General features: G+C 63.2%; 3 protein-coding genes across 4 annotated transcripts; all 3 read left to right on the top strand.

The window, feature by feature from the left end:
• Window positions 1–169: 169 nt before the first annotated feature.
• Window positions 170–2290, top strand: LOC142431415 (zinc finger protein 580). The gene is made up of 2 exons (XM_075536334.1): window positions 170–360; window positions 1342–2290. Exon 2 carries the CDS (start codon window positions 1354–1356, stop codon window positions 1870–1872), a length of 519 nt encoding a protein of 172 aa, XP_075392449.1. The 5' UTR covers window positions 170–360; window positions 1342–1353; the 3' UTR covers window positions 1873–2290.
• Window positions 2291–2425: 135 nt separating this feature from the next.
• Window positions 2426–4343, top strand: ZNF581 (zinc finger protein 581). Its single transcript, XM_075536930.1, has 2 exons — window positions 2426–2594; window positions 3516–4343. Exon 2 carries the CDS (start codon window positions 3535–3537, stop codon window positions 4126–4128), a length of 594 nt encoding a protein of 197 aa, XP_075393045.1. The 5' UTR covers window positions 2426–2594; window positions 3516–3534; the 3' UTR covers window positions 4129–4343.
• Window positions 4344–6243: 1900 nt separating this feature from the next.
• On the top strand, window positions 6244–11124 carry CCDC106 (coiled-coil domain containing 106). 2 transcript variants are annotated; one of them, XM_075537969.1, is made up of 6 exons: window positions 6244–6511; window positions 7335–7410; window positions 7523–7630; window positions 7727–7903; window positions 8672–8884; window positions 10139–11124. In XM_075537969.1, the coding sequence occupies exons 2-6, from the start codon at window positions 7380–7382 to the stop codon at window positions 10453–10455; spliced, it is 846 nt and encodes a 281-aa protein (XP_075394084.1). In that variant the 5' UTR covers window positions 6244–6511; window positions 7335–7379; the 3' UTR covers window positions 10456–11124. The 2 variants fall into 2 exon arrangements, with proteins under 2 accessions (XP_075394084.1, XP_075394085.1); XM_075537970.1 differs by having other exon boundaries at window positions 7303–7410.
• Window positions 11125–12478: the final 1354 nt, after the last annotated feature.

The raw sequence follows: 12478 nt of genomic DNA, 5'->3' as shown, positions 1-12478 counted from the left end.
TTGGCCGTCCTGTTCCCCTCGGGGGGGGGGGGTGGTGGTAGGTGGAGGCTGGGCTTCTTTTGTGGGGTCTCGCGCCCCTGGGCGCCCATCCTCGTTTGAGGGGCTCTGGCGGCGTGCCAGTGGGCACAGCGGCCGCGGCGGAACCTTCGTGCAGGGCGCGCACGTTCTCGGTCGGCGCCCTTTCCCAGGGACGCCGCCGCCCCTCGCGCCCTGCGCCCCCCGTCCCGCGTCCCCGGCGCCGCCGGCCCGGAGCCTCCCGGAAGTCTCGGCCCCGCCGCCGCCGCCGGCGCTCGCCTGGGGAAGCCCAGGGCCGCGGGGACCTCGGCCCGCTCCTCCGGACCCGAGAGGTCGCAGCACCGGGTACGGGGGCCGGGGCGGAGGGAGGAGCCGGGAGGGCGCTGAGGCTGGGCGGGGGCGCTTCGTAGAAGTGGGGGAGGGGTGCATGTGCAGAAGGCCTGCAGGGGTCCGGGGATGTGCAGTAGGAGAGGGACCAGGGGGGGTGGAGGGGCATGCTGTGCATAACGGGGAGGGGTGGGGCCTCGGGATACCGAGGGCCAAGGCGAACTAAGGCCTGCAGGCTGCACGCGCAGAAGTGGGGTTTATAAAGGAGGCCCCTAGTCCCAGCCAAGTAACGGGGAGTCCCAGGAGGGTCCTCAGGTGCAGAGGAGAACTCTAAAGGTGTCAGCGCCTTATATACAGGGGCGGGACTCAGCAGGAACCCCCGAGGGTGGGGGCTTCCCTACCCTCAAGGTCCCGGCGCCCTGGGGTATCAGCGGGGAGCAGGGGGTGTATGCATGTTTGCAAAGTGGGCAGAGGGTGAAAAGGCCCCAGGGAGGAACAGGAGAGAGGAGTGCAAAGTGGGGAACTGGGTTAGTGGGGCTCCCGGCTTGTGCCCTGGGAACTGGGAACGGCCACGGGTGCTTACAGTGATGGAGAACGCGCCCTGGGCAGGGCGGGAAGGTGGGCGGCGGCAGTGGTGCACTAGTGGTGTGGGGAGCCGGTGAAGTTGCGCCTGTTCAAGAAGAAAAGGAAGTTCTGGAGGCAGAAGAGCCCAGTGGCTGAGATAAAGGGGTTCCCAAGATGCAAGGAAGAGAATCGATTTTGGGGACCAGCCTGCCAGGAAGGATCGGGGTACTGGATGGGTGACGCCTTGGGGGCTGACAGGAGGAAAGGCGGGAGCCCAGATGTCCTGGTGTCTGCCAGATGGAACTCAGGTGTGGACTGGCCAGAGTTCCTTTGAGGGGCAGAAGTAGCCCCTTAGACTGGAATAAGGAGCAGTCGCGATGGGGGCGCTCAAAAGAGAGGGAGATCCTTAACTTTTGTCCCCTCCGCCGCTCCCAGCTGCCGCTCCTGATGCTGCTGCTGCCGCCGCGGCCGCCCCACCCACGGTCCTCCTCCCCCGAGGCCATGGACCCGCCGCCCCCCAAGGCGCCCCCTTTCCCCAAGGCTGAAGGTCCCGCCTCTACCCCTTCCTCGGCGACCGGGTCCCGAGCCCCACGGCTGGGCCGCCACCTGCTTATCGACGCCAACGGGGTCCCCTACACGTACACGGTGCAGCTGGAGGAGGAGCCCCGGGGCCCGCCCCCCCGCGAGGCGGCCCCGGGGGAGCCCGGCCCGCGCAAGGGCTACAGCTGCCCGGAGTGCGCCCGTGTCTTTGCGAGCCCGCTGCGGCTGCAGAGCCACCGCGTGTCGCACTCGGACCTCAAGCCCTTCACGTGCGGCGCCTGCGGCAAGGCCTTCAAGCGCTCCAGCCACCTGTCGCGGCACCGCGCCACGCACCGAGCCCGCGCCGGTCCGCCGCACACCTGCCCGCTCTGCCCGCGCCGCTTTCAGGACGCCGCGGAGCTGGCGCAGCACGTGCGGCTGCACTGAGCGCGGCTCTGCGCCGCCAAGCCGGCCACCCCGCCCGCCCCACGCAGCGCCACGACCACCTCCACCCCCATACACACACGCCCGGCCCCGGGCCTCAGTTTCCCCGTCTTTCCAAAGTCCCCGCCCTCGCTCATACACACAAGCACTGCCCTTCCTCGCTGCGTGACGTGGACCGAGCTGCCGGCCCGCGACATGGGTGGCGGGGAGGGGAGAACACGGGCTTGCGCTCCTGGTGGTGCTGTGCTGGGCGAGCCTTCGAAAGCGACCTAACCTCTCTCAGCCTCGCTTTCCTGCTCTGCGAAATGGAGACAAAAGGAAGGGCACGGGCGCCGTCCAGTTCTTCTCTGTATCTCTCCCTTCTCTTCCCATCCTCCGCCCCCGCCCTCCCTTCCCGCTCAATAAACATTCCGCACTCCAATTTCGGCCTCTGCGTCTGTGTGTTGGGGGTCCAGGGGGTGGCGGCTGTGGGGGGACCCTGAGCTCCCGGGAACCTCCATCTCGGCGAGTGTTTCCGGCCGGAGCCATTTCCCGAAGGCCCTGGCGCCCCGCCCCCACCGCCCTCCTCGGACCCTCTTCTCGCCCCGGGTCTTCTCTCCCCCGGCTCGGCGCAGCCAGCTCCCGGAGGACTCCTAGGGTCTCCCCCACCGCGCCGCCACCTACAATCACGAGGTTAGCCCGGGGCCCTTCCGAAGTCGCCCGGACCGAAGAGGCTGCTGCACCCGGTACGGGGGCCGGGAGGAGGGCGGGCGCGGGCGGCCGAGAGGGGCGGGGCGGGCCCCGGGGCACCTGTGCACGGGGCGGGGTGCGGCCGACACCTGGAGAGGGCTCGGACGGGAGGGCTCCGAGGGAGCGGGCCGAGGGCCGGCTCCGGGGTGGAGCCCCATAGGGCGCTGGCACCTGGGTTGTGGGTGGAGGTGGGTTTGAGACCTGGAGGTGGCCAGAGGGCAGGTAAGACCTGAGGGTTAAGACCCGAGGACCCTAAGATCGTAGCCCAACAGAGAAGGCTTGTGCTGCGCGGCGGTTGTTGCCAGGGCAGGAAGGATCCCTCTGGATGCAGCATGTAGAGGGTATAAGGCGGGGTGGGGTGGGTGGGTGGAGACCGGTGGGTGGAGCATGGCGACGCCCTGGGGCGTGGCTAGGGCGGAGGGACCCAAGGTGGGCTCCTAGGGGCCGCTCTGAGGGACCGAGATCCAGTGAGGGAGCACAGTGGAGCAAGACGTTAGGAGACTCTTGGATGTGTGAAGAGAGACACTAGCAACCAGATAACTTGCGCCCCGTGACGCGGTGGTCAAGCACGTGGTTGCAAACAGAAAGGTCTTGGGTGCGAACCCACCAGCAGCCTCTGCAGGAGAAAGATGTCGGCGCCAGCTCCCAGAAACATCGTTGTGGGTGTTGGGTGCCGCCCAGTGGGCTGCGACTTGCAGAAACCCCAGGTACCTCAGCTCAGCCCAGCTCCACCCCAGAGGGTCACTGAATCGAATCAACGCCCAGGCACTGAGTTTGTGGTTGCTAAAGAGCCATCTAGAGTCAGGGGGCTCAGGGGAGCGTTAAAGGACCAGGAGAGGGAGGGGTGCAGAAGTTCATGGCAGCTGGGTATTGGGGCTCGGTTCCCCCCTTCTAGTAACCTCTCTCTACTGCCACAGGCCTCAGCCACCCCTCCGGATGCTGGTGCTGCCACCCCTCTGCCACCAGCCCCAGGCGCTTCTCTTCTTGGGGGCCATGGAGGCCCCGCCCCCTCGGACAGCCCGGTCCCCTGAGCCTGGCCCTTCCTCCTCCACGGTGTCTCCCCAGACCTCCTCCCCTCTGCGGGCCAACCACTACCTGCTCATTGACACCCAGGGCGTGCCCTACACCGTGCTGGTGGAGGAGGAGAACCCCCGGGGGCCCGGGGCCGAGGGCGCGGCGCCCCAGAAGAAGTGCTACAGCTGCCCCGTCTGCTCGCGTGTCTTCGAGTACATGTCCTACCTGCAGCGACACAGCATCACCCACTCGGAGGTGAAGCCCTTCGAGTGCGACACCTGCGGGAAGGCCTTCAAGCGGGCCAGCCACCTGACTCGCCATCACTCCATCCACCAGGAGGGGGGTGGCCGGCCCTACAGCTGCCCGGTCTGCCCCCGCCGCTTCCGGGAAGCTGGTGAGCTGGCTCAGCACAGCCGGGTGCACTCCGGGGAGCGCCCATTCCAGTGCCCCCACTGCCCGCGCCGCTTTATGGAGCAGAACACGCTGCAGAAGCACACGCGGTGGAAGCACCCGTGAGCCCGGGCGCCAGCAAAGGCAGCAGTCTCCTTCTGGTGAGGGCCCCGGGACGCCTATGGCCTTCAGACACCCAGATACCCGATGCAAATGCAGCCCCGCCTCTGGCCTGGAGGCCACACATGAAGTCTTCTGGTCCTTCAAGTTTGGGGTGGGGGGTGAGGTGATGATGGGGGCCCCAGAGGGAGCCCTCTGACCTCACAGACATTAGATCTGCCATGGGGGAGTTCTCATGGGCGGGGTGGGGGTGGGGGGACTTGGTGGTACAAATCCAACGAGGCTGTGGGCGACCTGGAGTCCTCATCCTAGCCCTTTGGGCGCCGCCCGCTTCCAGCTCACCTGGCAGCATCTTCCACAAGGTAACGATTCAGCCCCGTTCCTACCAGGAGGACCGATGGATTGTCCCTGGATCATGACAACTGGGCCCCGTCTGCCCCCTGCCCAGCCACAGAGAGCCCCCAGCAAGTGCCACTTGGGGCCTCAGTGTGCCTGGCTGGGCAGTGGGGTGGTCTGCCTCCTGCCACTGGCTTGAAGCCCAGCTCTGCCCCTGACGACCCCTGTCTTCCGGGCACAAGGTTTTTAAAACTTAACTTGGTAGACCACAATCCACAGGAAGAAACACATCTTTAAATGGCAATTCATATACCCAAACTTCCCGGCCTGCCAACCCCTGGGTGAGGTGAGCTCCGGTGTTACAGAGCCAACTGCTCCAAGGGTCTCGCCAGGCCTTTCCTGCGCCCCACCTCTGGACAGACTAGCCCTTTGGTTCACAGCTGAGCATGTACCCGTCCCACCACTCACAGACTGGAAGCATGACACACCAACCCCACCTTCAGCCAGTCAATTTGACTCATGGCGACTTTATAGGACAGTGTAGAACTGACAGGGGTGGGTGGGTGGGTGTGGGGTCTACAGGCTGTAAATCATTGTGGTAATCGACTGCCTTGTCTTTCTCTGAAGCAGCCAGTGGGATCAAACCGCCAGCTAGGCAAGGCTTAACCTGCGGAGGGGGCGGGGCTCGTAGTATTCAGATGCACAAAGCACATGGACAGACAGCAGACATTTCTTCACCAGTGGTAACCAACCGTTCCAGTATCCTGTTGAATGGACTATTCGTATTTTAAATCGCAGCCGACTCCACGAATCCAGCGGTGAACCCTGTAGCTCGGAAGCCACATGCATGTAGGGCAGGAGGCGCCCCCCTACCGCCCTGGGCTTTTAGATGGGGCTGCTTCACGTCTGTAAAGAGAGAGAGAGAGAGAGAGAGAGAGTGTGTGTGTGTGTGTAGGCGGACAGTGCAGGAGTGTGGTGACCGCTTCCTAGAGATCACCAACCTTCAGTGCTCCGCTCTCCCTCTGGCTTTTCGTGAGGGCTGGCTGGATTCCAGAGCATGGGGACCAGGAAGGCAGAAGCAGGTGGAACTGACCAGGGCACGCAATAAACAGTTGCCTCCTTCCCTCAATTTCCTTGCGCGTCCATTTTATGCTAGGCTACAGTTCTGACCTCCTTTGGGGCGGGAAGGAGAGCTGCCTGTGTGCAACCACTATCTGACCTCAAAGAATATAACAGGCACGTCCATCCCGCCCCCCATCAGAATGCTGGTCAAGGGTCTCCATTGCATTCCCACCGCGTCCTCTTCAGGGCCCGCTAGTCTCCCCCACCTGCGGAAGTAGCAGCAGCCAGCATGCACGCAAATCTAGGTCTGAGTGTCCCTAAGTCAGTTTCTCATTTCTAAGTGGGGCAAGGGGTGCTCCTGGACGTTTTTCAGGGTGCGGGGTGTCCCCATTTACCCCTGACTGTGACCGTGATCCGCCTCCATCCCAGGGAATGCTTGAGCCCTGGGGAGTTCATGGAGTAGATTGCCTGGCATGGGACCCTCCCGGACCAATTCCTGAAGGTGGGCAAAACGGGGTTCCCCTCTCTGCCCCAGTTTGCAAGCTATCTCCTCCACTCGCCTGCCTTCCCGTGGGGCCTCGACTCGGCGAATCGCCACCACCCACCCAAGGGACCCGCGAGCCGCGCCAGTTCCACGAGAGACGGGAATTTCGTGACGCTCCCTGCTCGGCTTCAGAGTGGGAGGGGGCTGGAAAAGGGCCGTAAGGGGCCATCGCGCAAGTGCGGGCCGGACGCGGGGACACGGGCCTCATCCCGGCCAGATACTCGCGGAGGGGGCGGTGCCCGCAGAGCCGTCCCGGGCACGATTCCACGGGGTCCCCTCCCCGCCGCCGCCGCCGCGCTGCCCCAACGGAGGCGCGTTGTTCCGCCGCCCCGCCCGAGCGCAAGTGGGTAGGCGCTTCCCGTGCCCGTGACACTTTGAAGACGCTCCCCGGCGCCGAGCATGGGCGCCGCCGCCGCCGCCGGGCCCCCAGCCGGACTCCGCGCGCGGGTGGGTGAGCGCGGGAGGGGGAGGTCAGCCCGCCGACCCGGGCACCACGGGCGGGAGGTGGCCGCGTCCCCGCCCCCTGACCGGCGCCTACCCCCTGCGGCCCTTGCCCATCATCGCTCCCCCTCCCACCCGCGGGACAAAGGGCGGGGGCGGGGGGGCGCATCCCCACGCGTGACCTTCCTTCCGGCGCACCGCGCGCTCATGGCCCCCGCTGCGAGGGAGGGGCTCTGCTCGCCCACGCGAGTGCGGGGGAGGGGCGCGAAGCGCAGGTGGGGGCGCCACGCGTGGGCCGAACCCCATGCCTGAGCCCGGAAGTTGGGGCAGTTTCCCCCATGCACCTCTCCCCGGAGGTGCCCTGTGACGGGGATCTTCCAGGTCAGGCCTCGTCTTCCTACTCTGTAGACCCCATGGCGATCCCAGAAATTTGGGGCCCCACATCCTTGAAATTCTGCGGGCTAAGTCCCCAGCCCCCCAGGACCCTCAGATTCAGAGCCCCCCACCCCTCCTCTCTCAGATCCTGGAGTCCTGATCTCCAATTCCCCTTTCCTGAGATCCAGGAATCTGAGGGTCCCCTGCTCCTCCACCCTCAGACCTAGGTGTCCAGGCCCCTAGGGCCTCTTCCTTCAGACTCAAGAGTCCTGACCCCTAGCCCCTCCTCCCTCAGACCAGCAGTCTGGGGATCCCCAGCCCTCCTCCCTTACATCAGGAGTCCTGACCCCCAGCCCTCCCCACTTAGACCAGGAATCTGGGAGGCCCCTGCCCCTCCTCCCTCAACCAGGGTGTCCATCCAGGCCCTCCTCCTCTGGCACCTGTTTCTGTCCAGTGCCCCTGAGGCGCTCAGCCGCGCGGGTCCGCAGCAAGCCCTGCCATGAGTGACCGAAACAGCCGGCGGAGGACAAGTGAGGAACCAGGGCCCCTGCCCTCTCCCCTCCTTGGGACTGCTGCGGTTGGCGGTGGGGGCTTGTCTGGGGCCCGTCCCGGGTGTGACCGTCGGCGGCCTCTTGTTTGCAGTGAAGAAGGACGATGAGACCTTCGAGATCTCCATCCCCTTCGACCAGACGCCCCACCTAGACCCTCAGATCTTTTACGGTCTGAGCCCGTCTCGGGAGAACTTCGAGGGTGAGCCGCGCATGTGGGGTGGCCTGGGCCCTGTTGGCCCCGCCCCCAGGGGTGGTCCTAGGGCGTCACGGGCACGCCCCCTTTCCCATGCCTTAGAGGCCCCTGAGGCTGCTTCCCCAGCCCTGGCCCTGATGAATGGCGTCAAGGCCCAGCTGCACATGGCCCTGGAGAGGAACTCGTGGCTGCAGAAGCGCATTGAGGACCTGGAAGAGGAGAGGGACTTCCTGAGGTGCCAGCTGGACAAGTTCATCTCCTCTGCGCGGCTGGATGCAGGTGTGGGGGGAGGCAGCCCTGGAAGGCCGGCTCTCACCTTCTTAGGGACCAGGACCCTTTCCACCCCTCTCTGTCTCGGACCTTGCTGCTAATCTCTGCTCTTTTGGAGACAAGCCCTCTGCACTCCAATGCCTCTGGCCACCTGATGTCCAAGGTTTCTTACGTGCCCTTCACTGGGTTTCCCTCTGACTTGACCTTTTGCTTAGCAGCCCCCTAAACTCAACCCACAGCTTCACCAGAATGCCAGCGGGGAGGTCTGGGTGGCGCTGTCCACTAAGCCTTGACTGCTAACTGCCAGGTTGGAGGTTCAAACCCCTAGCCACGCTGTAGGACAAAAAACGAGGCTGTGGGACAAAAAACAAGGCTGGCCGCACCCAAAAAGGATACAGTCTCAGTCTGGGAAACTCTAAGCAGGGTCGCTGTGGATCGGGAGGCACTCGGTGGTCGTGGACTTGACTTTGGTGTCCTGGGAAACAGCAGTGCCTTTGCCCAGCACCGCCTCTAGCGGTGGGTGTGGTACTGCAGCTCCATCCTGTGCAGTCAGCCTCTGTCTTTGGCTGGTCGGTGCTGGGGGTTCCTGGGCCTTATCGGTGGGAACCCCAGCACCAGACCTCCTTGCCAGGACCTGCCCCACCTTTTATGGTCCCCCTGACCTCCAGGAACCCACCTAGGCCCCAGGGGCAGTGAGAGGATGGCAGCCCACCCCTTCCTGCTGACCTGCCTCCTGTCCCCTCCATTCACATGCATCGCTCCTCTCATTCCCCCCAGAGGACCACTGCCGTGTGAAGCCTGGGCCGAGGAGGAGTGAGGGGGACAGCAGGGGCGGAGCAGGGGCCGAGGCCTCAGACCCTGAGTCGGCTGCCTCCTCGCTCACCGCGGGGTCTGAGGAAGGCAGTTCTGGGGAAAGGAAGAGGCAGAAGCAGAAGGGAAGTGCCGGCCGGCGGCGTTTTGGGAAGCCCAAGGCTCGGGAGAGGCAACGTGGTGAGTTCACCTGTATGCCTGTTAGTGTGGATGTCTCTGTATGAATATATGTGTGCAGGCGTGGGTATGTGTGCAGGTATACATGGCTGCATGTGTGCGTATGTGTAAACATGGATATATATGTGTGTGCGCGCACAGGTGTACATGGGTGCATGTGTGAGCATATGTGCGTATGTGAGTGTGGTGTTTGTGCAGGTGTGAGTGCCTGTATGAGTACACATGTACATGTGTGAGCATGTGTGTGTACGCAAGAGTGGATATATATGCACCAGTGTGTGTGCGCATGCAGGATGAGTGCTTGTGTGAGTGCCTATGTGCAAGTATGTGTATAGGTGTGTGTATGTATGTCTGAGATGTACGTACAGGTGTGAATAAATATGCATATATACAGGTGTGTATGCACCTGTGAGTACACATGTCCATGTGTGTATGGGAGTGAGTGTGAATATGTGTGCTGTATATGAGTGTGTCCATGTAGGAGTATGACAGTATGTCTGAGGATGGATAAGTACGTGAGCATAAGTGTGCATGAGCATGTGTACATGGCTGTGTGTATGTGTGCATGCATGAGTATGTGTGTGTATACGCATGAGTGTATGTGAACATGAGTGTCCGTGCACGTATACATCAGTGTGAGTAGTGCATGAGTGTGCCTCAGCGACCCTGTGCGTGGGCAGGGATTCCCGGGGGACTTTGAAGAGGTCATTCTTCTGACCCCAGGGTCTGTTTCCCCCTCTGGGAAAGCCGCAATGGGGCGGGTGTGAGCTGTTCATTCTGGTCACCCAATCAGTACCTGACCATAGACCACCCCTTAACCTCTCTCTGCCTCAGTGCCCTCGTAGGCGAAATGGAGGCTCTACAGGAGCCCCTTCGGAGGGTGGGATCTGATGGGACCTCCCACAGCAGACATCCTGCCAAGTGTCAGTCCGCTGTGAGGAAGGCAGGCTGGGGCAGGGTCTCAGGGCGGTGGCCTGGGGACGAGTGGCCACGGAAATTCTGACACATTTGCAATTCCTTCCCACTCTTCTCATACCCTCCTCCCTCACTGTCCACTGGGCTACCTCTGCCCCATCGCTGTTGTCGTCCCCATCTCCTGTCACCCTTGTTTTTGTCCCCCCTGCTCCCCATTTTGTTTGCCCTACGCTTCTGGTTTGGGGGTCCTCCCGTGTCTCCATTTCCGTGTGGGAACCCCGACTCCACCACACCTGCATCCCTCTGTCCCCATGTGTGTCTGTCCCGCACGTCCCCCTGCAGTGAAGGACGCGGATGGCGTCCTGTGCCGCTACAAGAAGATCCTGGGCACCTTCCAGAAGCTGAAGAGCATGTCTCGGGCGTTCGAACACCACCGCGTGGACCGCAACACGGTCGCGCTGACCACGCCCATCGCCGAGCTGCTGATTGTGGCCCCCGAGAAGCTGGCAGAGGTGGGCGAGTTCGACCCCTCCAAGGAGCGCCTACTTGAGTACTCGCGCCGCTGCTTCCTGGCCCTGGACGAGGAGACCCTGAAGAAGGTGCAGGCGCTCAAGAAGAGCAAGCTGTTGCTGCCCATCACCTACCGCTTCAAGCGGTGATGCCCCACTGGACGTGCTCGCTGGCCCCTGGCCCCGCCCCCTCCCTCCCCCGCGGTGGGGAGCCGGTGCACCTGTGACACTGGCCCAGGCCCCTGGCAATGCGCATGCGTGATTGCATTGCCCCTTCCCAGCCCCTTCAGGCGTGATGCGCAAGTGGGGCCTTCCGGGGAGCACGTCTGCATGTGCGGGTGTTTCCAGTGGGGTCCTCGGTAGGGGGGCCGTGAGCCTTTCCTCCCTTCCTGCTGACGCCCACCCGAGGCCCCCTGTATATAGAGCTGCTCTCCCCCTCACCCCTTGCCTTCCACGTTCTTCTTCCCCTGGGTTGTGAGTTCTGCTGGGCATTACTGAGGCTCGCAAAGGCTACTGCCCAGGGCCCGTTTCTGCCCTTTTAGTACCCACTTCTAAACCCAACCACACTCTTCCTCCTGGGCCGTCCTGCCCACCCTCGCGGGGAAAATGGCGTCTCCTTCGGAGCTGGCTGCCTGCTGCCCGCTCTGGCTGGGCTGGAGGGACAGCGCAGACCCCACGTCCACCCTCAGCCGCCAAGAGAAGCTGGCCTGGCCCGACCTCCCCGCACCAGGAGCTTCTCAGCCTCAGGCTGCTGGATCCCACGATCCCACGTGCAACAGAGAATTATACAGAGAATTTAAATTAAAAAGAGATGAGAAAATTTGGAATAAACCAGGCCCCAGCCTCTTGCTCCGAGGGGACGTGGTCGGGAGGGGGTGGCTGTTGCCACGGAGATGGCGATGGGGGCTCAGGGGGTTTCAGGGAGCAGGGCGGTCAGGCGGGAAACAGGGACGACAGGATGTAATTAGCCCCCTGCGGGCAGAGGTGGGTGGAGGAGAGGCAGCTGTGCTCCAAGGAACAGCGGGGGTAGAGCTCCGAAAAGAAACATGAGCACTGTCCTCTGAGTTATTTGGCATGGATAGCGGTGGCAGGCGGAGTGAGTGACCGCTAGCCTGCCTGGGTGGCTACCTGGGGGACTAGGCAATTTTAGGGCAGATGCTCCCGCCGGCCGCCAGGGGGCGCCAGTGCCAGATCGTGCGTCTCCCCGAAGTGTGCGCCTCGCGGCTTCTGCGCCTGCGCGGAGGGAGGGAGAGCAAGCCGACGGAAGCGGTTGCTGGGACAACCAGGAGAGAGTGGGCCTGCTTCATGTTAGGGGATTAGGCAATAGGAAAGGAAACTCGCGCATGCGTGCAGGTATTCTGGGCACTGCGCCTCCGCCCCTCTGGGAAGAGAAACCGCTTCAAACTGATCTCTACGCAGGCGCAGCAGTCTTCTCGCGTATCTCCCGCTTCCTAACTGCGCAGGCGCACTAAGCCGCGCTGGCACCCACCGCAGCGGTCGCGCGCACCCTTCATCCCGCTGGCTGGGTTTGTTTTGCGCAATCTTATTAGGCCTTCCACAAAATCGGCCTTTTTTTCCCCCTCTCACTCAGAGAGCGAAGTGCCGGGACCCAGCTCCTTGCGTCCCTTTTCCTTACATATCGTCATCGTCCTCCCAATCCTTTTCTGTTCCTGAAGGCGGAAGAAACCGAAGCGCACACGGAAAAACCCGAAGGGACTCAGAGAGAGAGAGACTTTCCCGAAGCGGTGGCGGGAGGAGCCGAAGTTTCCAGGAAGGGGAGGAGTGAGCGAGTGGAATCTCCGGAAAGAGCCGAAGCTTGGAATTGAGCTGCGGACGAGCGCCGGGAGCCTTTCGGAACGGTTAAGGTTGAAATCGTTGATTGCTTGCATAAGCTGGCAGAAAAGAGCAGAAGATACTCTGTGGACGAAGCCAAGTCTTGGGACGGTTTGACTTGTCGGAAGCAGCAGGACCATTAGAAGGGACTCGGCGCGGAGGAACGCGAGGACCTACGGAAACACCCGAACGTTGAGGAGCCAATCTCCCGAACACCTGGGAAGCCGACGCCGCCCCGCCTTCGGCTGTTTCCGGAAAAGCCTTAGCCGTCGCCTCCCCGCCCCCGCTGGAGTCAGGCCCTGGGGGGAGGGGCAGCTCGTGGGCGGGTGGGTGGGCGGGG

Source organism: Tenrec ecaudatus, chromosome 18 (assembly GCF_050624435.1).
Source record: "Tenrec ecaudatus isolate mTenEca1 chromosome 18, mTenEca1.hap1, whole genome shotgun sequence".
Lineage (NCBI taxonomy): Eukaryota > Metazoa > Chordata > Mammalia > Afrosoricida > Tenrecidae > Tenrec > Tenrec ecaudatus.
This window is presented reverse-complemented; position numbering and strand designations above follow the sequence as displayed.

What these genes read in the sequence shown, in the direction of transcription:
- CCDC106 (XM_075537969.1), top strand. Translation starts at nt 7,380, where the DNA reads ATGAGTGACCGAAACAGCCGGCGGAGGACAA. An exon ending in CTCTGCGCGGCTGGATGCAG is followed by an intron (nt 7,904 to 8,671) that starts GTGTGGGGGGAG and finishes CATTCCCCCCAG; the next exon opens with AGGACCACTGCCGTGTGAAG. An exon ending in GGCTCGGGAGAGGCAACGTG is followed by an intron (nt 8,885 to 10,138) that starts GTGAGTTCACCT and finishes GTCCCCCTGCAG; the next exon opens with TGAAGGACGCGGATGGCGTC.
- ZNF581 (XM_075536930.1), top strand. Translation starts at nt 3,535, where the DNA reads ATGCTGGTGCTGCCACCCCTCTGCCACCAGCCCCAGGCGCTTCTCTTC.
- LOC142431415 (XM_075536334.1), top strand. Translation starts at nt 1,354, where the DNA reads ATGCTGCTGCTGCCGCCGCGGCCGCCCCACCCACGGTCCTCCTCCCCC.